Source organism: Kogia breviceps, chromosome 14, assembly GCF_026419965.1.
Source record: "Kogia breviceps isolate mKogBre1 chromosome 14, mKogBre1 haplotype 1, whole genome shotgun sequence".
In the NCBI taxonomy this organism is placed as follows: domain Eukaryota; kingdom Metazoa; phylum Chordata; class Mammalia; order Artiodactyla; family Physeteridae; genus Kogia; species Kogia breviceps.
Genome location: NC_081323.1, coordinates 27,410,417 through 27,435,599, shown reverse-complemented (window position 1 = coordinate 27,435,599; position 25,183 = coordinate 27,410,417). Strand labels below are relative to the sequence as shown.

Here is a 25,183-nt window from a genome sequence, read left to right as displayed (position 1 = left end):
CCTTGGTGGCGCACTGGTTGAGAATCCGCCTGCCAATGCAGAGGACGTGGGTTCGAGCTCTGGTCCGGGAAGATCCCACATGCCGCAGAGCAACTAAGCCGATGCGCCACAACTGCTGAGCCTGCGCTCTAGAGCCCGCGAGCCACAACTACTGAGCCCATGTGCCACAACTATGGAAGCCCTCGCGCCTAGAGCCTGTGCTCCGCAACAAGAGAAGCCACTGCAATGAGAAGCCCACGCACCGCAAGGAAGAGTAGCCCCCGCTCGCTGCAACTAGAGAAAACCTGTGCACAGCAACAAAGACCCAACGCAGCCATAAATAAATAAATTTATATTTAAAAAAAGAACTATACAGTAGGTTCACAGTAGTTACCTATCTTACACATATTATCAATAGTGTATATGTGTCAATCCCAATCTACCAATTCCTCCCACCCCCTTCCTTCCCTATTGGTGTCCATACATCTGTTCTCTCTGTCTGTGTCTCTATTTCTGCTTTGCAAATAAGATCATCCGAGGAATGGATAAAGATGTGGCACATATATACAATGGAATATTACTCAGCCATAAAAAGGAACAAAATCCAGGGTTAATTCTTACAGTTGCTATGTGAGCCTGAGCAAGTCACCCACACTCTCGGAACCGACTGTGTGTGGACGGGGCAGGCAGCAGATGCTGTGGACACCGTTCCCGCTTCTCCTAAGTCACTGCTGGGTTTGCCTGCTGCTGAGGCTACCGTGGACCCTGACTGTATCCACCACGGATATCAGCATCTCCCAGCTTCTCTCCTGGAGCCTTTCCCTGCCCCCTGGGAGTGTCCTCAGCCTGTGTGCAGGCTGGCCCCAAAGTGTCAGGGATTTAACCCCACAGGGAAAGCCCCCTACCAGCGATTGACGGAAGGTGGTGAGTACATACACCTGGCTTCCTTATTCCCAGTGGGGACAACTCAGTGTTGCCCAGGGAGGCAAGGTGTCGATCAATGGAGCATCAGTGCATCTTTATTGGATTGCTTCCTCTTCCCTGCCTACAGCTGCACCTCCTCACTTGTTTCCTGAGATCATCTCTCAAAAAATTGTCAGTACCCAAGTCCCATCAGGGTCTACTTTTGGGACAACCCAGACTGAGACAGGAGCTCATATACTTTTCTTTTAAAGTACTCACTACCTTGATAAGGAGAAATTATTGCTAATGTGATTGTTATCACTATCATTAAAAAGCTGAAATTGGGTTAATTAATCCTAGTGAAGAACAGTCCTGTGACAGATCAGGGGAATTTGGGAGTCTCTTTGGTCATAGAGTTGGAGCCCCACGGACAGTCAGTCTAAGATTCCTCAGCTGTCTTTCCATGTAACTAATCTCCTTTCTGGAAGTGGCCTCCTTTGGAGATGAGATGCTCAAAGTTTCTTGCACTAGAAACGTAATACAGGGAACTACATTCGAGGAGTGCATGGTATAATGGAAGGACTCCAGACTTTGGGAATAAACCTATTTGGGTTAGAATTCTGCTTCTATGCTTATTGGTCAGGAGAGCTTGGGAAAATTTTTCAAATACTTGAAGTCTCGTTGTCATTGTGGGTGGGTTTAAATAAGACCATGTAGGAAAACACTGAGCACAGTGCCTGGACCATGATACTAGCTCCCTTTCTCCGGCCCTTTGTCTATGTTAATGTCCTCCCTGGACATGGCTTTTATTTTGGAGCATAAAATGGTGTGCATTTTTTTAAATTTTTATTTATTTTATTTATTTATTTTTGGCTGCGTTGGGTCTTCGTTGCTGCGTGTGGGATCTTCTCTAGCTGTGGTGAGCAGGGGCTACTCTTCGTTGAGGTACGTGGGCTTCTCATTGTGGTGGCTTCTCTTGTTGCGGAGCACAGGCTCTAGGCACATGGGCTTTGGTAGTTGTGGGCTATAGAGTGCAGGCTCAGTAGTTGTGGCGCATGGGCTTTGTTGCTCCGCGGCATATGGGATCTTCCTGGGCCAGGGCTGGAACCCATGTCCCCTGCACTGGCAGGTGGATTCTTAAACACTGCGCCACCAGGGAAGCCCATGGTGTGTATTTTTAAACACACATATTGTAGAATACATCTACAAAAAGATGTTGGTCATACACCCAGCTCAGAGCCAAGCCTTGGTTCTACGTTACCCTTGGAACCAAGGCAAAGAACCTGGGAGGGCTTGCTGGAGCTCCCCTGCAGCTCGTTGATAAAGGCAATACTCTCCCAAGGGACTTAAAAATATACACATAAAGAGTCTCATGGACCGTGTGCGCTCTGCGTGGACTCTGATGCTGAATCATGCATCCACTGGCCATGGAGATCCAGTGATGGTGCAGGGGCGGAGGGTCCCCAGCCCCAGGCTCTGGGGAAATCATCCAGTTTGGTGGAAAGCAGGCATTAGGCCAGCTTTGGAGATGTGAGTATGGCAAGCCACTACCTGGACCTCTCAAAGAAGATGCTACTTACTCAGAACAGGGTCAGAAACATAACAGGTGAGCTGATAAATGATTAATGATCACATGGGCTCCAGCCCCTGGGCAGAAAGCTACATGGGTAGACTAGAGGTCCAGTCGTGGGTAAGGAATTTGAACTTTCTGAGCTCATTTTCCTTACCTGTGCAAAGGGGATATGACTTCCTACCTTGAGGAGTTGCTGTGAAGATAAATATAGACACACATTCATATACCTTGTACATTTACAAATGTCTAGACCAGTGCTGGCCAAGAGCACTACCAATTCCTGCAAGGACGACAACATTCGATATCTCTGCTAATACAGTATCCACTGGCCACATGTGGCTTTTGGGCACTTGAAATGTGACAAGTACGAGTGAGCTCATAATTTTAATAATTCAATTTAATAATTCAATTTTCATAATTCATTTATTTAATTAACTAAATTTAATTTTCGTGATCAAAGTAAATTTATTTAATTTCACTAAATAGCCACACGTGGCTAGTTGCTTCTGTTTTTGTATAGTACAGATCTAATTGTTGAGAAAATAATTGGACTTTTGCCATCCACCTGGGCAGGTTGGCATGGGAACAAGCACACACACGTGTTAGGATTCACAAATTGTCCTAGAAGCCTTGGGGTTGGGGTGTGTGCCAGGGTCGGAGGCCCCTCCGGGGACCCCTGGGCCCCTGGCAGTCTGGCTTGTTTAGCGCCTGCGGGACTTGCCTGCCCCCCAAACTCCCATCCCCACCTGCCGGCTGAGGGCGTGGGGCCCTGGGGAGAGGACATTTAACTGCCCTCGTCTTGGAATGTTAAGTCACTTTGAAACTGACTTGAATTGTGAATTCCAGAGGCAGCAAGCTTGGTAGAGAAAAGAGAACACCACCCCCTCTCACAGGTGACCTGGCGTTCGTTGGTTGGTCGGGAGAGCCGGGGAGCAGCTCTCGTGGATGTTTCTTACCCTCTTCTTGCTGCTTTGTATGTTCTGACTTTCCTCCAGTGCCATATATTGCTTTTAGAAGAAAAGGAATACAACTCATTCTTATTTTAAAAGAACGGGGGCAGGTGCTCAGGAAAAGTCAGTTTATCAGAAGGTTGCAGTAGGAGATGGTTGTTTGTGGAACCAAAGAGACTCTTCAGAGACCCTGATCTATAGCCACACAGCCACGCTCGGGAACACACTTGCTGCTGAAGAGGAGGCACCCGTCAGAAGGCGTGAGCTACTCTCTGAGCTTTCAGAAACAAGTACAGAAGCCTGGTGCTCAAGTCCTATAAAGACAAACATGGCTTATATCTTTGGCTTACTGCATGTTGGTGCAAAATGAGGGCTCAGTGACTTTGTGCCTAGAAATAGGCATTGCTTCCCAGGGGGCCCTTGGAATACTCTTTGGGCTCTCAATCCTCAGCTGTATGATAAAAACAGTTATGAAGCTGTAGTTGTTTTGTTAGAATAATACTAGTAACAATGGCAGCTGCCCTTTCCCGAGTATCTAAAACACCTGCCATGTGCTGGTCTCGGAAGAACACTCAGCAGGGGTCACTTGATGTTCGCTCTTCCCCATGTCACAGTGTCAGGTGGGCATTAACCTACACAGAAGACACTGCAGCTCAGAAGTGACCAGTCCACAGCCACCTGGCCAGCATGGCGTGGCCAAGCACACCCTCTTCTTCTCTACTATGCTGCTTCAGGCATTCGGATCAGGTTTTACCGTTGATCTCCAAATTCACTTAAAATCCGAGTTCGCCACAGTCTTCAAGGAGCTGACTGAACAGGGGAGGGTGGAAGTGGCCTGTATCTGAGCGTGCTCTGGGGACACGCTGGCCCATGCGGCAGCCTGGGCTTCCTCTGCTCAAGGTCCTTGGCTGGTCCAGCACAGATGCTCACAGCCAGTTCTATTCTTCCCTTTTATTTTAGCCAAGCATCCTTTACAGACTCTCCTGATAAAGCCTCTTTAGAAAATTGCTTTTCGAATTGACTGCTTCTCTGGGAAGACGAGTGCCGAGGAAACTCATAACCCTGACGGTTGCCACTCACCCGCTCAGAGGCCGTTTCTGTGCAGCCCTGCATAGAAAGTGGCAGCTGTCAAGCCTGCGGATCCCTCCGTCCCAGCCCCTGAGAAGTCGGATTCCTGGTGATAGGGCTTCCTCTGCCAGAGGCACAAGCTGGCCTGGGCGTTGCCCTCAGGAACCCCTGCCCAGCCTCTGAGTTCTTCCATGAGCACATCTGCCCCAGACCTCACTCACCTGCATCTGAGAACAATTCAGGTGTGGGTGGACGAGGGGACACAGAGCCCTTCCAACAAGGCCGCCTGCCTCCTGACCCTGAATCTCCCTGGCTGGTCTGGTGGTCCTATTGCTACCATGTAGACATCTTCCTTGTGCCCAGGTGATGCTGGCTAAATGTTCATTCATTCATTCATTCCACAAATATTGATCCCATGACTACTAAGTTCCAGGCGCTGTTCTAGGCCCTGAGGACACACCAGCAAATGACACAGACGAGGTCCCTGTCCTTCTGGAGCCCAGCTGAGTTAGTGCTGAAATAGCTCTCGAGTTTCCCTTCATTAAAATAATGCTGCTGAGACCACCCACAAATCTCAGTCTTCTGGACCTCACCCCAAACCTTAGAAATTAGAACCTCTGTGGGGTGGGGTGTTGACATACATACTTTCACACACCAACCAAGAAATTCCTCTATACTTTAAATTTTAAAAATTGCTGTCACAGTATATGTGTACATGTGTATTTTGTTTGGAATAAAATTGTCTCAACTAACAGAAGGTCATTTGTGGAAGGTAAATTCTCAACGGATTTGCCTAAAAACCTGTAAGAAATATGTTTTCTATATAGACAAGAACATATATAGTTATTGTGAAATAAATTTAACCTAGTGAATCAACTGAAATAAAATAAAAGACTTTTCCAGACTAAAAAAAAAATGCTGCTGATATTGGATAAGTTCCCAGTTAGTTGTGAGCCATTGGGATGGTCACAAGTCAGGGCCTCAGATTCCTTAACTAAAATGAGGCGTCAGACAGCCTATTTCCAATGTTGCCTCTGGCTCCAAATTCCAACCTGTACCTGGATTATGACAGAATGTTCAGTGCACTCGGAATTGGGAGAGAAACGGTCATTCATCTCGGCATACGTCCCACATCTCCCTCTCCCCTCCGCCCCCCAGAAGCACAGAGCATGAGGGTCAACAGAGACCCATCCTTCTTGTCCAGGGCAATTGCGGAGAACAAGGTCTGATATCAAGGTGAACCTCGACTAAGCAGGCCCCCATGCCCGTTCCCCTAAATACTGCAACCGTGCCACCTTTCTGTTAATCTCGAATGTAGCCAGGATGCAACTAACTGTACATCCTGCTCTGGTCACACTGCCCATGGTCCCCACCTGCTGTGGCCCAGCGTCCGCAAAGGCACAGACGCTGTAAGTCTTCCCCTTGGCAATCCCTCTTTGTAAATCTCTCCCTTTTTGCAATAAGGGAAAGAAGTTCCAGGCCCCAGGGCTTTGTAGACTGGATACTTTGGAGTTGTGCAACACTGCAGCTCTGCCTGGAAGCTGGTTGTCCCTGAATCAAATCCAGTGCATCTCGGGATGACGCAGAGAGGGAATCTGTTATGGTCACCAGTGCAGTGGCGCCCTCTCTGGGTATTTTCCACAAACAGCAGTAGAACTGCTGCCCCCACTTACTCAGGGTCCTGCACGGAGCCTCCCACACAGTGGAACCTCTCAGGCACAGTTTTCCAGTCTTTGGCCATTTTCACCATGGCGCCTGCGTCAAGCACCCCGTAGCCAAAAAGGTGATTAAACTCCAAGCCGACCCCGTTCCTCCGCCACTGATGGACCTCGTCATGAAGCTGGTTCCGTTTGGAGGTGAGCACGGTCAGATGCTGCATGTCTCTCCAGGTCAGACCCAGGCTGGGTACCAGAGGTAGAGTGTTTGAGAGCAAGGGTGGGGGAAGATGGGGAGAGAGAGGGAGAGAGACACAATGACTAAGGTAGGACATAGACCCCTGGTAAGATGTTGAAACATCTATGAACCCACAAGTCAAGGGAGGATTTCCATGCACTACTGAGAATATAGGTATAGATATATGTCAATTAAAAATATCTTGCCTTTCTTACTTAAATACATTTCAATTGCGGTATCTAACACACACTGGAATGGCTAAAATGAAAAAGACTGACAATACCAAGTGTTGACAAAGATGTAGAGCAACTGGGTACTTTAGTGATGGAAGTGTAAGTTATTGCAAACACTTTGGAAAATGGTTTGGCTCTATCTTCAAATGTTGCCCATGTGCTTAAGGTATGGCCCAGAAGTTCCACTTTTAGGTATGTATCCAACAAAAATGTGTGTATATATTCACCAGACATATACATATTAGAATGTTCATAGGCCTAAAGTATGAAGTCCTCAAATGCCCATCCACAGTAAAGTGAATAAACCAGTTGAGGTGTGTTTATAGGAGGTGGAACACTGCACTGCAATGAGAATGAACTATAACTGCTCAGAATAACAGGGATCTCACAATTGTGTGAGTCTCACAATAAGAATTCTGACCCAAAGAAGCCAGACACAGAGGAGAACATACAGTATGGTTCCATTTGTTTAAAGTATAAAAACAGGCACAATGAATCTGTGCTGTCAGAAGCCAGGTTAGTGGTTGGTCTTGGGGTGGCAGTGCCTATAAGGGACACAGGGGGCTGCTGGGTGCTGACAGAGTTCTGTTTCTTGATCTGGGTGTTGGCTACATGGGAGTGTTCCATTTGGGGACATGAAGCTGTCAGTTCTTCAAGGGCAGAGACAACAGCTTCAGCATATTTGTCTCCCAGTGCCCAGGACAGCCCCGGCACACTCTTCGTTCGGCAAATAGACAAGTTTGCTTGCAGACTTGTCTTTGGAAATTAATGTCTAATAGTCTGTGCTATTGACATTAGTGTCAATGTCCATGCTTTTCAAAGTGTAAGTCATGACCCATTTGTGGGCTAGGAGGTCAACTGATTGCACAGGCTATGTATCCGGGCTGCACAGTAAAACTGTCTGGTGGGGACATTTAAAACCCCACTGCTCAGGCTACATCTCAGACTATTTAAATCAGAATCTCTGGAAGTGGGACCCAGGCTTTAGAAATTGTTAAAACTTCCCAGGTCATTCCAGTAGACAGCTGAGGTTGAGAACCAGAGATTTAATGGATGGGGCTATCACAAGTGAAATAGAACAGAAAAGAATAACAGTGTGCACGTAATATGGGAAACTCTGTGTGTGTGTGTGTGTGTGTGTGTGTGTGTGTGTGTGTATGCACTCGTGTGTGGTATTGTGGTATGTGTTTGGGTTACAATGCAAAATTAATTTCTCACTGAGAGTCACGGTCACAAAAGTTGGAAAACCCTGCACTACGGTTCTCCTTAGAATCAAATGATTCAAAGAACACCATCACTCATTTGATAAAATCTCAACACAGGCAGCATTCATTGGTTCAAATCTTCAAAACAGAGTCAAAAGATGATAGTGATTCATATGCTCTTGAAATGCAGACCTTCAAGTTCTTTTCCCATTTAGGTTTGTACATAATATTGAGCAGAAGGAAGTCCAGGAAGACCTTCAGCTTTTAAAGAGAAAGTTTCAAGGAAGGTCAATGCTTATTTGAGAAATTTAAGAACATGTCTTGGACATATGGTCCCCTGGACATATGGACTAGGTGACAGTGTGAAATTTCTTGAAGTTGATTATGGCCGAAAGCTCAGTGTTTTCCTGGAATAGGATTCTGAATTCATTTAACTCAAATGTGTCGATAAATGAGGATCTGGTGACCTCAAGGTGATCCAAGGGCTGGCTGACAGGTGGAGCATCTCTCATCTTTGCTAGGGGTTCTGCTGCAAAAATGAGCCATGCTTCTAACCCCACTAGACGTTTCTCCACGGATTTATTCTCAGCGGGGTCCATAAGAGAGAAAGAATGTGTTAGAACAAGGATGTTCTACTTCTAAAATAAATCAGAGCGTGCTCCATACTCCAATGTCACTGAATTTGTGACACCACTTGAACAACCATTTGCTTATGTCTGAAAAGTAAAACAGAGTCCCTCTTATTTCCCCATTCTGAGCAACTTCTGAATTGACCGAAGATACTATTGTGTAAAATAATTAGTTCATCAACGTGCTTTAGGCTTTAATCCTACCATAGCAGCTCAAGGATTGTAGATGATACCTATTAAATAATAAAAAATAAATTTACAGAATATCTACGATATAAAAGTCACTGTGTTCAGTGCTACAGGACAAGGAACATGACATTTTCTCAAATATTTTACGTAATAGCTGGGAAAGTAAGACAGATCTATGGAAAGGTATCGTGTCCAGGCTCCGCACTAGTTCCAGGCAGGTCGTAGGAAGGTCCCTGCCCTCTCAGAGCCTACAGCCCGGGGGATAGAAAGACAACTCAATATTTTAAAAGGTTGGGGGCTGTCATGTCAGGGGAGCCAACATTGGAACCCTGAGTTATCCCAGCCAGGGAGTTTCACAGACTGTGGTCCTGCATCAGAACCGCGTGGGGAGTTGTGACAGATATGGATTCCTGGCCTCAACCTCAGGTCTCTGGAATCGGCCTCCTGGAGGCTGTGGGCCTGAGGATGTGTACTCAAGACAAAGTGCAGTTGATGTTTCTGCACACGGGGTTTGAGAACACGGGTCTGAGATGGCGGTTCACAACCTCGTCTGCACATGTGAACCAACGTGAACACAATGACGAAGTCAGACAGGACCCAGAGATGCTGATTCCATGGGCCTGTCCAAGCATCTGCCAAAGGCTCCAGCAAACCTGCTTGGGCTGGGGTGGGGGGCGGTTCCTAACTTCCTGGAGGCACTGGGGGTGCTTGTTAAAACTGCAGCTTCTGGAGATTCTGAGTCTGTGGACCTGGCGCGGGCTTGGGTATCTGTTCTTAGCAAGCACTCCAGGGATTCTGATCAGCAGCAGCAAATTTGAGAAACTCTGGTCCAAGGGGTCAGCAAGGGTCCCTCAGGAAGTGGCATTTTTAGCTAAGGTCAAAGGGACGAGTGGGAGTGACTGAGTAAACACAGGGAAGGTGAGTTCCTAGGGAGAGAAGGTACTGGAAGGAAGGATCTAGAGGCGGGAGAAGGCACGTATCAGCACAGGAGGTTGGGAGCTCTGCGTGAGTCAGGGAGGTAGAGCCAGGAACAGAGTCAGAGAGGATGACACAGTAGAACGTAGGGACTTTATCTTAGTGACAGACAGGAAGGGCAGAGAGACCCGTGATCCGATCTCCAGAAACATCACCAGGGAGAAGGAATCAAGACGTGGGACTGGAAAGCGGATGCTGCAGGAACCTGGCCCACAAACAAGTGACGACGGGGAACGAGCCGTGAGCTGTAACAAGGCCATGTGCGAGGAACCCCCGGTGAACTATCAGTGAAAATGGTGACATCTGTGCAGCTGGCAGGGCACCTATTGGCTGGGTCCAATCGCTCATAGGACCCTGTGATGTTCCGGGGTAAACGTTCAGCTGTCAGCAGACTGGTCCTAGGCCACTTGGGATGGGCCATCTGCCTCTCAGTTCAGAGAGAACATCTCCGGAGGTCAAAGCCTAATCCAGGGCTTCTAGATAAGATGTGAGGACAGGCCAGGGCTCCAAGGAGAAAGGTCACTCAGGGCCTGGCCAAGGTGGCAGTCGTCTTGAGCAAGAGAGCGTGGGATCTTGGAAAAACCAGTGTGAAGCCCAGGGAGAGACTGGCCCCGCGTGGCTGGAAGAGGAATCTTGCACCAAGGAGACCTCGGGATGGGCTGTTTCCTAAGCCTCTAAATCTGGTCCTGGCAAGTGAGGTTTTGCCTATGAATGATCCATAGAACCATATCTCCTACAGAGCCCTGCACTTACGGTTGGTGTACTAACTTCCCACTGGTGCAAAATAGTGACCTTTTTTTTCTTTTCTTTTCTTTTTTTTTTTTTTGAGTTCCCTATTTGTGAGGATTACCCCTGAAAGACCATTGTTTTTCAGAGTTCTTCTATTTATGGTATCAAATTCACTGGAACCCAATTCACATTTTCCTCCTGATAATCAAGACAGCAAAGGGAATTTAAGGAGAGAACAGCTACAAAACTATATTTCCCATTCTCCCTTGCAGTCTGGGGTGCCATGTGACAGTTCTGGCCAATAAGAAATAAGTCCCTGGGTGATTTTTCGAAAAACTTTTAAACAGGGAACACTCAGCTGGTGGATTTCTTTTTTCCCTTTGCTTTTCCCCTCTTCCTACCTGACATGTAAACATCATGGCTGGAGCTCCCATGGCATCTAGATAACATGAAGGTGTAGAAGAACAGAAATCTAGAAACAGAGTCCCTGATTCTCGGTGGCCACCCTGCACTTGCCCAGGCTCCTCACTCTGTATTATCTTCTGCATGACAGAAAAATAAACTCCTTCATAAGAAAATTATTAAATTAAATTAATATTCTATTTTAAATATATTGGTATTATGCTATTAAAAAAAAAAGAAAAGAAAAATAAATTCCTGTCTCGGTTTAGCTTTTGTATTTGGATTCCCTGTTTTCAGTCTAATACGGGAACCTGGTCAGAGGCAGAGTGCGATGTTCATATTCCGCAAACCGCACCTGAGTTCTAGGTTCGTAGAGCCCTTGCCGTACTCCTGGATGACACACACTCCAGGCCACAGACCAGCAAGAGGCTGGCTGCTCTTGCAGTCCCTGAAAAAGGTGTTGAAAAGACAGATTCCTGGGCCATTCATCCCTAAGGATGTGATTCAGTGATTTTCGGCTGAGTCTTGGGAATCTATCATTTTCAAAACTCCCCAGTGCTCAACTTCACTAGTTATCAGGCAAATAAACATTAACACTACAGTGCAATTCCATGGAATACCCACAAGAATGGCTAAAGTGTAGGAGACAGATAAAAGCAAATGTTGGCAAGGATGTGGAACAGCTGTAGCTCTCATACACTGCTGGAGGGAGTGTCAGCAAGTGCACCAACTCTGGAAAACTGCTAGACCTGCACCTATGTATACCCCATGACCCTGCTTTTTGACTCCCTAATATACCTCAAACAGAAATGCGTCCACATCTTCACCAAAAGACATGTACAAGAATGCTGACAGCAATGCTACTCACAATAGCCCCAGTGTGGAAACAACCCAAATATCCACTTATACAATGGAGTAATATTCAACAAGTATGAACAACCTATAAGCACACACAGCAGCATGGAAGACTCTCTCAGACATAATCTTGAACCAAAGAGCACATACTGAGACTTAGGTAATGGTCTGTTTCCTGATTTGGGTGCTGGTTACATGGATCTGTTAACTTTAAAAGAAGTCTTTGAGCTGTACCTAATATTTGTGCACTTTTCTCTGCATCTAGTAGACTTTGATAGAGCTCACATGAAAAAATCCATCCCTTGGAAGGTCAGTTTTGGAAACACTGTTCTAGTCCAGTATATGGGCTGCTTTACTATGGATGGTTCTCCTGGGTCACAAGTTTGCCTCTTTTGACATCTACCCCTCAAACCCAGCTCAGCCCTCCTGAACCACCCAGAAAGCCTGGGGTCATGGAGAGAACCCCAAATACTTGAAGGCAGCAGTAACTCCCCACTAAAGAAATTCTCCGGAATTTCTCTAACATTGCTCTCACTGGGAAATGTGAGCAATGTTCCCGACAACTCAAAAAGGCATTTTCAAGAATTTGGCAGAAAAGCGTTTTATGAGATTAAACAACAAGGTGGTGACTGGTCAGGACAGAGGCGTGGTTTCCCTTTGTACCCTGGAGCCATGGGGGTGGTCATTCTCCCTCTTCCATGGTCCCGATGGGAATGCATTTAGACAGGATAATTTGTTTACTGTATTCATGTTGCTTTGGAAAAGCTTTCTTATTGGACCTCTGGGTGGGAAACTGCCCTCAACTGCTGCCACACATGTCACCAAGGACTCCCAGCTGCCTCGTCTGAAGATAAAGAGAGATGAGCTGTAGGAGATGAGCTGTAGGAAGTGTTCGTGGAGAGTCTTTCCCTCCTCCGCCCTCCAGGCTCTCTCCTGGGGCTATTTCATGCTGAGCACTGGTTTCAGCTCCTGGCTGTTGGAGCCTTTTGGCCCACAGAGAAGCCTTGGAGTTTACTTTCCCAGGTGGAACTCTTAGCCAATGGCCAAACAGCACAAGAATACGGCAGCCCAGCTCCCTTGCCTTGATGTGGAACAAACTCTGAGGCATAATTTACCCTCCAGAGCTCTCCCTGGGATCAGGCTGAGGCCAGAACTTCTGAAATCGCATCCTTGCTCAGCTTCTTCCCCATCCCTAACCTGCTTCCTCTCCTCCCCAGTGGTCTCTGCCGGGATCCCTCTCTTAATAAATCACTTGCATCAAACTCTAATCTCAGGGTGTGTTTCCAACTCAGGTGATTGGTGTTCTGAGGAATTTTTGAGGACTGGCTCCCAAGATGGGCTTGAACCATCTACTGCCAGGTATCATTTTTTCCCTCTTTATGGCAATAGAGAACACTCAACTCATGACCATTGCTCCAAAACAAAGTGTGCCTAAGTGGTGATTGCATTGTTTTCTGTAAGGAAATCTGCAAGTGTGCTAAAGAATGGAGAATAATTGGTGCAGAGCCCATGAATCTGTTTAAAGTTCCAGCAGCCTGCTCCATTACTTTGATGTATGTAAGGGGTCACTTTGTAGGCATATAAGGCCTGGGAAAGTGACTTTTTGCTTGCTAGAATCTAAGGAGACTTTGAGTCAAGTTCTGCCCTCTTAGATTTAAGGGGACACCAGGAAGCTCTTCTTGTTCCCTGTCCTCTGCTTGCCTGCTCCCAGCTGGAGTGAGCGAGGCCAGCTCAGACCCCAGGACCCAACAGGCCCTGAGAGGAACAGCTTCATCTTCAGGAAATGCACATAATATGTGAGTAAGTTTTGGTCTCTGTGCTTAATAGGAAGGCTTTGACCAGTGTCCATCTCTTCTTTCCTAAAATTTCCAACTGACTTTTGTTAAAAGAATCAAAGCTTGGCCTGGTCCAAAAGAGAAGTCACTCCCAATTTGGGGCCTTATCTGTAAAAGGAGGATAATGATGTCTTTTCTGCTTAAAGGCAGAGGGGTTGGACTAGATAATCTTTTGAAGTCCTTTCCTATTCTAGGAATCAGCTCTTACCTCCTTTGCAAGTCAAAAAATGCACTGCATATGTGGAGAGTCAAGCAGGGCTGCCTGAAGATTGATGCTAGAAGCTCCGGTTGCCTAGCAATGGCTGACAGGGACGGGAACTCAACTTCCCTTCCCCAGGAGCCTGAATTCAACTTCTTATAAGTTGCTGGTTCTGTATTCTTCGATAATTCCCTGCCTACTGGGCATTTGCCCTTACACCACATGGGTGGTGCCTGAATCCACAAGTTCATTGTTCAAACCCAAGGCCAGCCTCTGGTTTGCACTAAGAGAAGACAGGGGAGTGGGTGGGCAGGGACCTCTGCTCAAATCCAAGGTGGGTCCAGCTGTACTGACCTGTGGCCTCTGCGGAGGTGGTGAGAACAGAGGGGATGGTCTCCCCTCTCTGGTAGCTGGATGGTTTCCCAGCAAAGCCCATTTCTTGGTCTACATTGTGTGACTTCACCCACCTTGTCTCAGTGTTAAAAGAAGTTCAGCCTTATAAGTTAACAAATCTGGAGCAAGAGCATCCTGTTTAACACATGTTCTGAAAACCTTGCTCCATACCCGGCTTGGCAATGGTTTTCCTTCATTTAGCTGTTTGGGAGTATTATTAGAGTAAAACAGCCACAGGATCCATAGAAGATAAAAGGGTGTTTTCACCAAGAAAACATCTATGTGCCCCTATGTGTGGTTGGATGTTGGGCTCTTGTGCTCTTTCGGGGATGTAGTTTTGTGGTGTGTGTGTATGTGTATATGTGTGTGTGTGTGTGTGTGTGTGTGTGTGTGTGTGTGTGTGTGTGTGTGTGTGTGTGTGTGTATCATTTAGCAATGCCCACCAGAGTTCATTGGCCCTGACTATTTACTGACTCTCACACCCACTTTTGCCTCTGTGGACACCTGGTATTGGGTGGGGAGACATGTCTCAGTCCACCCTGCAGAATCGGCCCTTGGTCCTGAGATGGAAACATACTTAGCCTCTAAAGCCAGTGCAAACACTCCAGCTGCCTCGGGAGCAGCCGCGGATGTCCCAGAATGCCTCAGGGTGCAGTTGCCGTACAAATCTGTGGTTGCCTGGAGGGGAAGATAGTGAGTAATGAGTTAATGAGTGAGTCACACTGCTTTAAACCCAAAACGACATGGAGCAGAGGATTTTCTATTTCTTTTACTTAAACTCTGCCTTGTTTTGAAGAAGATTAAGATGAAGGTAAGGATAAGCTTAGCACCCATGTATCTATTTTGCCATGCATTTTATCTGAGTTTCCTAGTAGCCCGTGCAAAAAGGGAAACACAATCAGGTATAGTTACAGTGTCCACAAGACAAAAGCAAGTCAATTGTTCAGAGAAGTGTATCTGCAGCTATTCTAGAGACCAGAGAGACATTTATCTTCTGGATCCTAAAAGGAAACATCATAGGTGGAAAGTGACAAGCCAATATCACCACCATAGTCAAAGCAATGGTGAGTTTTGCTGCATTGGGATTGGCTTGGAAAGCAGTCCATCAGCACTTTCTTTTCCCTTCAGGAAAAAAGGTGGCATTCCCAAAGAGGAAAGACTACACAGGCTCAGCCACAGTTTGCCTAGAGGGACAGGCCATTAAAGAGAAGTGTTACATTCTCTACATCTAAAATCCACAGAGAGAGTCTGGAACACACTGAGCAACACATCTGATACATGAGTGATCACCCCACAGGAGGCTGATCAACTGAGTTTTAAAGGATTTTACAAAGAGAAAGTCCCCATTTGCAGCATTTGCGAGAGCCAGGGTTTTCATTAAGAGCATTTATAAACCACGAGAATACTCCTTCCTCCTGTTTGTCTGTAGGCTCCTCAAGTGGGCCTATTATTTGGGGGGACAAAGTATCAGGGAGGTTTAAAAGCATCTACTTGCGGAAAATGACAATATTCAAAGAGAACTCAAGGCCCCTCCCCAGCCATAGTAGAAAGAGAGTCATAGACAGGCATTGAGGACAAAGTGACACCATTGGGAGGCTCTTGGGGCAGGGAGGGGAGCTATTCTAGGGGGAGGAGGAGCCTTACAAACAAAACAGAATTGGGGCCGCTCTCACTTGTCCCTTTCTGCCCATGTAGCTTGTAGGATGAGAGAGGTGAAACCTCCTTCTGCTTGGGAGAAGATGACATGATCTCTGTCCTTCCCAAGACCAGGGGGAGCCCCAGGCTCATGGGGGGAGTCAGGCTAAGGTCTGTGTCTCCTGTAGGTAAAGGGCTTCTCCTGGGTCACGTGAGAGCCTGGCCAGCTGGTCAGGTGGAGCCCAGGCAGGCACTTGGGACTGCAGGACTAGCTGGTATTGATGACTGTGTTCCTCCCAACCCCAGAGGAGGCAATGGCCGGGCAGGATGTATCTCAGCAGGACTCCTGAACCAACCACTAAATTCCAGGCTTGGAAGACTGAGGAAAGGCCCTTATGTGAGTGAAATACCCAGAGAGAGGAAGAGATCCAAAAATGCTCATTATACTCTACAGACATATATTTCTAGGGGCCTTGGAAAATTCACTATTAAACCTCAGTGCCCAGGAAGGAAGAGTTGCTCAAAGTGCAATAAATAAGTTTGTGATTCTTAACCTTTTTGTTTTCTCAATCATGGACCCATTTTAAAATACGATGGAACACACTACTCTTCCTTTGAGAAAACACACATGTACCCAATTTGGGGGGCTTTATGGACCCAGAAAAGTCCGTCCATGGATGCTATTTTAAAATTACTGTAATAAATGGATGAGTTCTTGGCTCAGATGGGTGCAGGTGTGATGCCCGAGTTCTTAATATTAGTTATCCTTATAAGTGACGTGCTGGGGCAAACCAGGGTTCATCATTATCTGTAAGCCAAAACAATGAACAAGAAAATCGATGGCACGTGAGCGGGAAGGAGGTCATCACGTTCTTGTTTATCGTAGGTCTCTACCTTGATAACAAGGCATCATCAGCCTGGAAGAGGGTGGATCTCTCCCCGGGACAGGCCCTGACTCTTTGAGGGAAGGGGGGTGGGGAGCTCCTCCTCCAATGACGTCACTGTGTCTGCGCATGACGTCAGGAGTGTCCGCCCACCCGGCCTCGCACTCACCACTCCGGCCTCGGGGTTGCGCTTGCGCCCGTTGCTGAAGGTGGAGGCCAGGGTGGAGGAGCAGCTCTCATCGTACAGGGCGGTCCTGCCGTCATTGATGGCCGAGTTGATGGAGATGGTCCACATGCTCGAGGCGTAGCCGTCGCAGTTGCAGTCGTCGTAGCTGCCGCCGTCCCCTGAGGCCCACACGTAGATGCTGCCTCTGCCCCCTCGGCCCTGGGGTGGGGGGACGACAGGGAGAGATGCGCGGGCTGCAGGGGGTCCCGCCGGGGCTGGGGTCGGGGTCCGGGTGGGGACCTGGGCTTCTTCAGCAGCTGAGTGCAAAGACTGGCTTCCTTTCTATCTGCCTTTGAGAACCACTATCCTTCTGGCCGGGCACCGTGAAAATTTTTCTTTTCAGGAAGGATTCAATAGAAATGTCATCCGAATTTACAATTTAAGCTGGGGATAACAAAGTGAGAAAAACTGGAAGAATCTCCTTAAAACTGACAAATGAACTGCTTTTAAACATAGTACATTCTCATGGTAAAAAGTCAAAGTATATGGAAAGGAAAATGAAAAAAATACATCCCCCTGCATGTAATTCTCATATATTTTTTCAGGCATTTTTCAGCAAAAATGCAAATGGACTTGTATATTTTAGCTAAATAAGATATAAAAGATATTTATAGCTTCCATTTTCTATATTATATATATTTTATATAAGTTTATATATATATGTAGATATTGTAAGTATAAAATACACATTTTACTTACAGATTATATATATGTTGGTGTGTGTGTGTGTGTGTATATATATATATAAAATACACTTTATTTTAACTCAGTTGGATCATACTAGAATTCTTCTAAGCAAAATATTATATATTGTACCTGTGTAAGGGAACACCAAGTATATAAATATAAGAAGAAAATCTAATATGATCAAGTAAAACATACAGCAAAAATAATTTTAAACATAATGATGTGCACAGTGATTACTACCATATGCTAATTAGTTATAACCAGCAAGCTTAGTTGTAGGTACCTACAGTTTGCATTGCTTTTCTGTTTAAACCACTTTCTTAGTGCTTCTGTTTTTCTTTTCCTGTTCTCTGTCTTCTAGGAGAATTCTCTCTGCCTCCACAACCTGGAGTGGCCATTCCTTCTGGCTTCCTACCTTCTGACCCCAGGGGCAGGAGGGCCGGGCTACCCTGCTTTGCCCCGCAGGCTGGGTGGGCGGTGTGGAGGGCAGGGATGCCGTGTGGCAGGTGAGCAGTAGGTGTCCAGCCTGGCCAGGACTCTGGGTAACCCTCTAGGGCGAGGACAAAAGTAGAAATCATGGCAGAGAAAGTCTGTCCCTGCGTGGCCACCAGCGGGCCTCGGTCCTAACTCAGTGGTTTAGGGGCGGCGACGCCAGAGGAGAGAGGATGATTGGGTCACCGCCAACATCTCTCTGCCTCCTGACAATGAGAAGTGACATTCTGATTGCTTCTAACAGGACTTGGAGTTAATTAGCCTGTGACTGACTGAGTCAATACATCAACAAAGGTTGATTCAGCCACTAGCTGAGAACTGTCTTCAGCGCCTTGGTATATCTGTCCTGGAAAACTCTATCCAAACGAGCAACTGCTCTCAGAAACCAGGACACAGAGGGAAACAAATGTATCCTCCTGACAGCTGGTGCAGGGGATCACCCTCTCAAGCAGACTCAGATTTGGGCTCAATGTCAAGAAATGGCACCCTCAGAAAGTGAACCAGATGTGAATCAGGGTAAATGGGTGAGGCTGCCACCTGAGGAATCTTCCTCAGAACCACCCCACAGGTGGGCTGCTAGTGAGACAAGCAACCTTCGCTAAAAGGAAACCAGTGCTAAAAGCGTTCTCAGTTTGGTGTAGGGAGATGGATTGTGGCTCTAACTTGTCAGGCTTTCTCGGTATTCATGCCCCCTTTACTGTATGATTTGCAGCCCTGCCCATCAAGAGGAGAGGTCTGTTTCCCACTGCTTGAATCAGGGCTGGCCTCCTGTCTTGCTTCGGCAAACAGGATGTGGGGGGAAGTGGTGCTGTGTCGGTTCCAAGCATTGGTCTCAAGGAGCCCTACCCACTTCCGCTCTCCCTCAGAGCACCATGGGAACCAACCTGAGTTAGCCTGCTGGTTGATGACCGACAGTCCAGTCAGGTTCACTGTCACAGCCAACAGCTGCCAGACAGGGGAGGCTACCTCAGAGCAGAAAGTCTGTAGCTCACCCCGGAGCTGATCACAGATGCATGAGTGAGGCCACCTGAGATTAGCCAAGGATGGCCCAGGTCGGCAGACCTGTCAAGACCCATGATCAGACTTAAATGGTGGTTATTTTAAACTACTGAGTTTTGGGGAAGTTGTTATGCGGCTTTGCTCACTGATACACAGAGAATAACTATCAGCGTGTTTCTGAAGAGTAAGCAGCAAACATTAGTTTTGTTTTGGATGTAAGACTTGCCCACAAGAATACTTTGATTGCTAGGAATATTAAACTTCATTTTCCTAAGATGTGTGTGTGAGTGTGTGTGTGTGTGTTTGTGTTTACATGAGGCAGTAATAATTATATTCTTGCTTCTTATGATTGGGTTTCAGCACCAAATAGTCCCTGGCTTCTGGGGGAGATGGACCACTGAGGAACAGACCCTAGTTCTGGGGGCAGATGAGTGGGGAGGGACATCTATAAGAGGCTGAGAGCTGGCTGTGGGATGGGCCTGTTATCAGCATGCCACACTTTCCTGTTGAAATGACACCCCAAGATCCACTTCTGCCCCCCAGCTTCACCTGAACAGCAGCTGGGCTGAAACCAAGATAGAACAACTGCGACCCACATTCAAGCAATCATCCACTGGAGGGTATGACAGATGATAATCGCAGCAAGCACTTCTGCAGCACTTACTGTGTGCCAGGGACCTCTCTGAGCACTTTACATAGTAACTCACTGCATCCTCACAGCAATCCTATGCAGCAGCACAATTCATACCAGCCACACGAAGGATAAAATACTTAGGAAGAAATTCAACAAACTAAAAAAAAAAAAAATAGGACTTTGAAATTCTGTGGAGGGACACAGGTGGAAAGACACATCAACACTGTCATGTTCTTGTATAGAAAGGCAGCATCACAGAGATGTCAGTTTTCCCCAAGTTAACTTACAAATTTAACTTGATCTTGACAGATACACTGCATTGATCGAGATACTGCCACACTGGGCAGTTCAACAGAGGGAATTTTATCCAGGGAGCAAGTGGTAAAGAAGAGCAAAACCCCAAACGGGGTGTGGAAGGGTCACCCAGAGATGAGGGGGTAGATGGCCCAGAGCCTGCACTGCGCAGGGGTGGCCTTCCTGCTGGGGGTCTCCCGCCCTTACTCTGTAACGCATGCTCAGTGGAGGTTGGTGGGCATACTTGCCCTCCATGTTATTCTGGTTGACGATGGAATTGCCTTCTCTGCCTCTCCTGCCACTCCTGCTTTTTTTTTTTTTTTTTTTGTCAAGTGTATTTAGATGAAATTAAATATGCGGTGCAATTCCACTTTGAATTCTGTCTTTGTATGAGTCTTCTGAAGTATAGCGGGATTAATGTCTCTCAAAAGTTTTCAGAAAGAGAGAATTTTTTCGCCAAGGCACTATTGGCAGTATTCAACCACTGATGTTGTCAACCAGGGGTTGATTTTGTGCCCCAGGGGGCATTTGGCACCGTTGGAGACATTTTTGGTGGTCACAGCCAGCATCTACTGGGTAGATGTGTGTGGTGTATGTATTACTAGCAACCAGTGGGTGGAGGCCAGGGATGCTACTAAACTTTCATAACGCATAGGGCAGCCCTCTGCCTCCTGTCCCCACCAGCTACCAGCTAAGAATTAATCTGGCCCAAGTGTCAACAGTGCTTGAGGCTGAGTCTTTGCTTTAACCTACTGGCAAAGGGCAGTGAGTTGGAACTTGCCGATTTTAAAAGCATAGCCTAAAGCAGCCTTTCACAGACTCACATTTCTTAAAAGTTCTTGCCAATTTTGTATTTTGCTTATAATATAAAATCATGGCACAAATTGCTTACCATCGGCTATAGTAAAGTTCCAGCTTGAGGCTGGTGCCGTGGCTCTGTGTACCCTCAGCACATCACCTGTCCCAGGAGGTGAAGATCCCACTTTGAGAGACTTGGGGCTAAAGTGAGTTGGTCCCTTCATCCTCCCCAGTGCCTAGTGACCCGGACTAATGACCCCCCTCCCCAGGCCCTGGCCCCGTGGTGGTATCTGCCTGCAGACACTGGTGAGGCAAGCCTGATAAAGTTTGTATTTCCTAAACGCTCAATTACACTCATTTTTATTTTCCAGTCACCTTGACATCTTAATACAACATTGACATACTTTTAAAAAGTCATTGTATTTTTATAATAAAAACCATATTCATTGTGGAAGAACTGGAATCTAGAGCATGAAGAAGAAAATAAAAACCCTATGTGATCGCCCATGAACAGAAAATCACTGGTGATATTTTCTGTATTCCTGCCAGTTATATATATAAATGCAAAGTATAAGAACAGGTTTAAGAATGAAATTGGGATCATAAAGTATATCCACCTTTGTGTCCCTGCTTACAGTGTATTTCTCTCTTACCATTACATTATTAATATTTCCTCACATAATTAAATATTACTCTAAGTTATAAGTTTTTATTAGTCTTCTCAAATAGCCATTCCATAATTTATTTACTCTTTTTCTTAGACGTACGTGGAAGGCTGTTTCTAGGTTTTAAAGTGCTGAAATGAACATTATTTTATATATGTCTTTGTATTTCTGTTTATTTCTTCAAGTAGAGTTTTTAAAATAGGGAATTTTGGGTGAAAAGGAAAGAATGAAGATTCTTGATCCATAGTGCCATATTATTGCTCTTTATATGGCTTATTAATAATTTATATTTTCACCAGCAGTGCACAAGAACTCCACATCCAGCCCATCTGGGTCAAGATTTAGAATCATTAAAAAAAATAGTTTTTCCAGCTTGGTGGACAAAACTGGTACCTCATTGTTTTGAGTCATATATTTTTTTCCACTATCAGTTGAGCTTATCTTTTTATACCTTTACTGCTCATTAGTATTCTTGCTTTATGAATACCTTAGTAAAGCACCAAGCCCCCAAAGATAATGTCCTGTACCTATTTTTTCTTTCATGATATCCTTTTTATTGATTTGTTAGAGCTCTTTCTATATTAAAGATCTTAACCGAGTTTTTGTCATCTATATTGCATATATATATTTACCCACTTTTTTCTTTTGTGTTTTGCATTTTGACTTGTAGAAAAATTTCCACTTTATTACTTATGTCTGTTATTTTTTACAAATATATATTTAAATACCATATAAAACTATGCATTGATTTACAAGCACTGCTTTTCTGTACTCACAGTTCATGGAACAATTTTATTCAACCTATTCACAAACACATTTGACATTTGTGTGTTTGTCCTCACAAGATCACTGGTCACCCAGCAGTTTTTCTGGGCTCATTGTAGTAGTTGTTGGTGCTGATTGTCAAATATTCCTAGCTGCCCACTGTCTAGGCCCATGATAATGCCCCCTTGTGCTTGGGTGGGGTCTTGTAAGCTGTTTTAATCAGTGAGTTGTGAGTGAGAGTGACAGATACATGGTATCATTCCTCGGCTGAACCATTTAGCAGTCAGTGCCAGCTGTGCAGAGCTCTTTCTTTCCCTCTGCACAGTGAGTAGCAATGTTCCAGGTGTCGGCTCTGATCCCCAGGAGACTGTGGTGAGCAGAGCCTTCTACTGACCATGATGGCTGAGCAGCTTATTGAGAAATAAACCTTTGTGCTTTCAAGCCCCTGAGTTTTGAGGGCTGTTGGTTACTGCAGCATAATGTAGCCTCTCCTGACTGATAAAGTTTATCATGTTTGGTTCCATTTAGTTTATATAGATATAACATTTTTTAAAAAAGATACAGCATTAAAAAAAGATCTCTCTTTTTATATAGTCCCCGAAATATATATATTCAGGGAATATAATATAGTCCCTGAAAATTTTATCCCAAGCCATAAGTAGCCATTTGTATAATATTAGAACAGTTGCTGTTTTCACTTTTGTCTAAATGTATATTCTGACTCTTGACAGCTTAACCACCTACTGAATTGCTTTTTGCTTTTTTTTTTAGTGTGAATAAAAACCTTTTAATTTGAAAAATGTTAAGTGTCACAAAAAGTAGAGTGAATAGTAAAATGAATCTCCCAGTATCCATTGATCAGCTTTAACAATGACCAGAGTTGCAGAAATTTTGAAAGGTTTTATGAGTAATATTTATTACTCTTTTTTGGGGGGGGTAAATATTTCCTCTTTTACGTGTAGAAAGTCCCTCTCTGGCACAATATCAGTGATTGCATTTTATTTCTGTGTAGCTATTTTATGTTTTCATTCTTTATTCCCTTCTTTTCTGTACTTGGAATGCTGGGGGTAGTAGTGAAGTCACACAGAGTCTTAAACAAGGGTGACAGATGAGTGGACCCCTCCTGGGCGCGGGGGCTCACTCTCAGAGAACTGCTGGTCACGCCTACAGGGAGAAGGGGTTGGTTCCAATTTATGCGCCTTCAAAGACAGATGCTGAGACCAGGACTTGGGGGGCGATCTCAGGAGGCACAAGAGAGCATGAGATGGCGATAGGGGTGGGGGGAGGGAGAAGGGCCAACCAAGTGTGAGCTGATGAGGAGCCTCCCCCCAGCCTCTGGAGATCCCGGAGAACCTGCCCCCAGGACAGCATGCCGTCGGCCGCCCCACAGTCCGGGCTGTGCGCCCTGGGACTGGGAGCTCCTCCCGTGGGGCGGGCAGGTCCTCAGGCCGAGGCGCAGGGAGAGGCGGCCGGTGACGCGCAGGAAGCCGCCCCCGGGCCAGGGGACCGCAGCGTCTGCCTCGCACCCCCTGGGTTCCACGGAGTTCAGCAGGAGTGGGTGGGGTGTCAGATCCCCAAGAAAGCCGAACGGAGGGTGGCATTATGTAGCCTCTGCTTAAATCCTTCACTTGAGCCCGAGTTTCACCACACCTGCAGTTGCCCCTGACTTGTCCTGCCGTATATCCACCTTGGAGGTAAGGCTCCTGTGCCACCCTGTCTCTTTCTAGCAGGATCCAAACACACCGTGATGAACCTTTCTGATGTCACAGGGTTTGTTGAAGGCTTACGTCCACATCAGTCCCTTAACCTGGTGGTTGGGTTTCTCCCTGGGCACAGATGGGTCACCACCATCAAGAAGGCTTAAAGGTGAGTGACAGCTGCCTCGGTTTGTCTGGGATTGGGTAGTTCCTGGGAAGTGGGGCTCTCAGCGCAAAACCCGGGAAAGTCCTGAGCAACCAGGACGGTTGGCCACCCCACCTGGGGCTGGCCAGCTCTTAGGAAGGGTCACCAGAAACCCACCAGCTTTTCCTCCCGTTTCTCCTTCTCAGAAATGAAAGGAAGGGACTGTAACTGCGAAAGGCGTCTCAGAGGCTGAACCGCAGATTCCAAGCAGCAGCATCCCCTGTGCAGTTGGGAACCTTCGTTTGGTTTCAGAGCATCAATCAGGGCCCCTGAAGGAGTCCTGAGAGCTTCTTGGCAGAAGGCATCATTGCTGCCAGAGGCCTCGGCACTTGTGCCACTGCGTCAGGCCCACTGCTCTGATTAAATTTCAGCAGGGCACCAGGCTCCTCCTCGCCTGTCCTGATTAATCATTGTCTCCTTGGGCAGCCTACCCCACCCCGCCCCCCTTCCTGGATGGTGGCTTTTGAGCCAGTCTTGCAAGTGACCCCTAGTACAATATATTCCAGCTCCAAGATCTGGGATCTGTGTTTGAGCCCTTTGCAACCTCCCATCCCCCGCCCAGGAAATAAACTATCAATGCTCTGTCTCATCCGTGCCTCAGAGGATTTTCTGTTCCCTTGTCTTTAAATATTCCTAAGATGTTCCCTCTGGTAGCAACCCTGAGGTGTGATTAATAAGAGGTTGGGGTGTAGTCATCAGAGCCAGCCAAAAACGTGCCAGAGTTGCCCTGGGTGCATTTCCTTAAGATGTAGAAAGAAGTTCATGAGTCAGTGATCACTTTCAGGACCCTCTAGTGGTCTCTGAATTCCTCTTCTGGTTGTCAGAGTGATGTAAGATGCCGTATCCCATACCAGCTGGGCTTTGTTCTCCATCAGTCTCTTTGTAAGGGCTACATCCTTTTCTGACCAGCAAACACATTGCCGTATTGGTCCTTTATTACCCAGAGAGAAATGACTCCAAGTTCAGATTAGGCTTTGCCCAAATTGCACTCTGGAGATGTGGTAGATGGTAGTGGGGGTTGCCCGTATTCCTTCGAGCTTGTGGCTTCTTGTGCGCTGGGGGTTTCCAGATGTCAGCACAGGCGTCTCTTCGTGTAAGGGATTTCTCCCCAGAGGCTGAAGGCTGCCCTGCACACCTCCCTCCCAGCAGAAAGTGCTGGGACATTTACGCCCCTTGGGAACAACCTGAACCA

At 46.5% G+C, this 25,183-nt stretch overlaps 1 protein-coding gene across 1 annotated transcript in view; it reads right to left on the bottom strand.

The window, feature by feature from the left end:
• Window positions 1–25,183, bottom strand: part of PCSK2 (proprotein convertase subtilisin/kexin type 2) — a 214,948-nt gene that overhangs the window by 846 nt on the left and 188,919 nt on the right. Inside the window, exons 9-11 of the mRNA XM_059036368.2 lie at window positions 16,699–16,914; window positions 14,588–14,688; window positions 6,147–6,374 (exon numbers count right to left, since the gene is read on the bottom strand). Of these exons, the coding sequence (XP_058892351.1) occupies window positions 6,147–6,374; window positions 14,588–14,688; window positions 16,699–16,914 (545 nt within the window). The remainder of the gene's footprint in view (window positions 1–6,146; window positions 6,375–14,587; window positions 14,689–16,698; window positions 16,915–25,183) is intronic.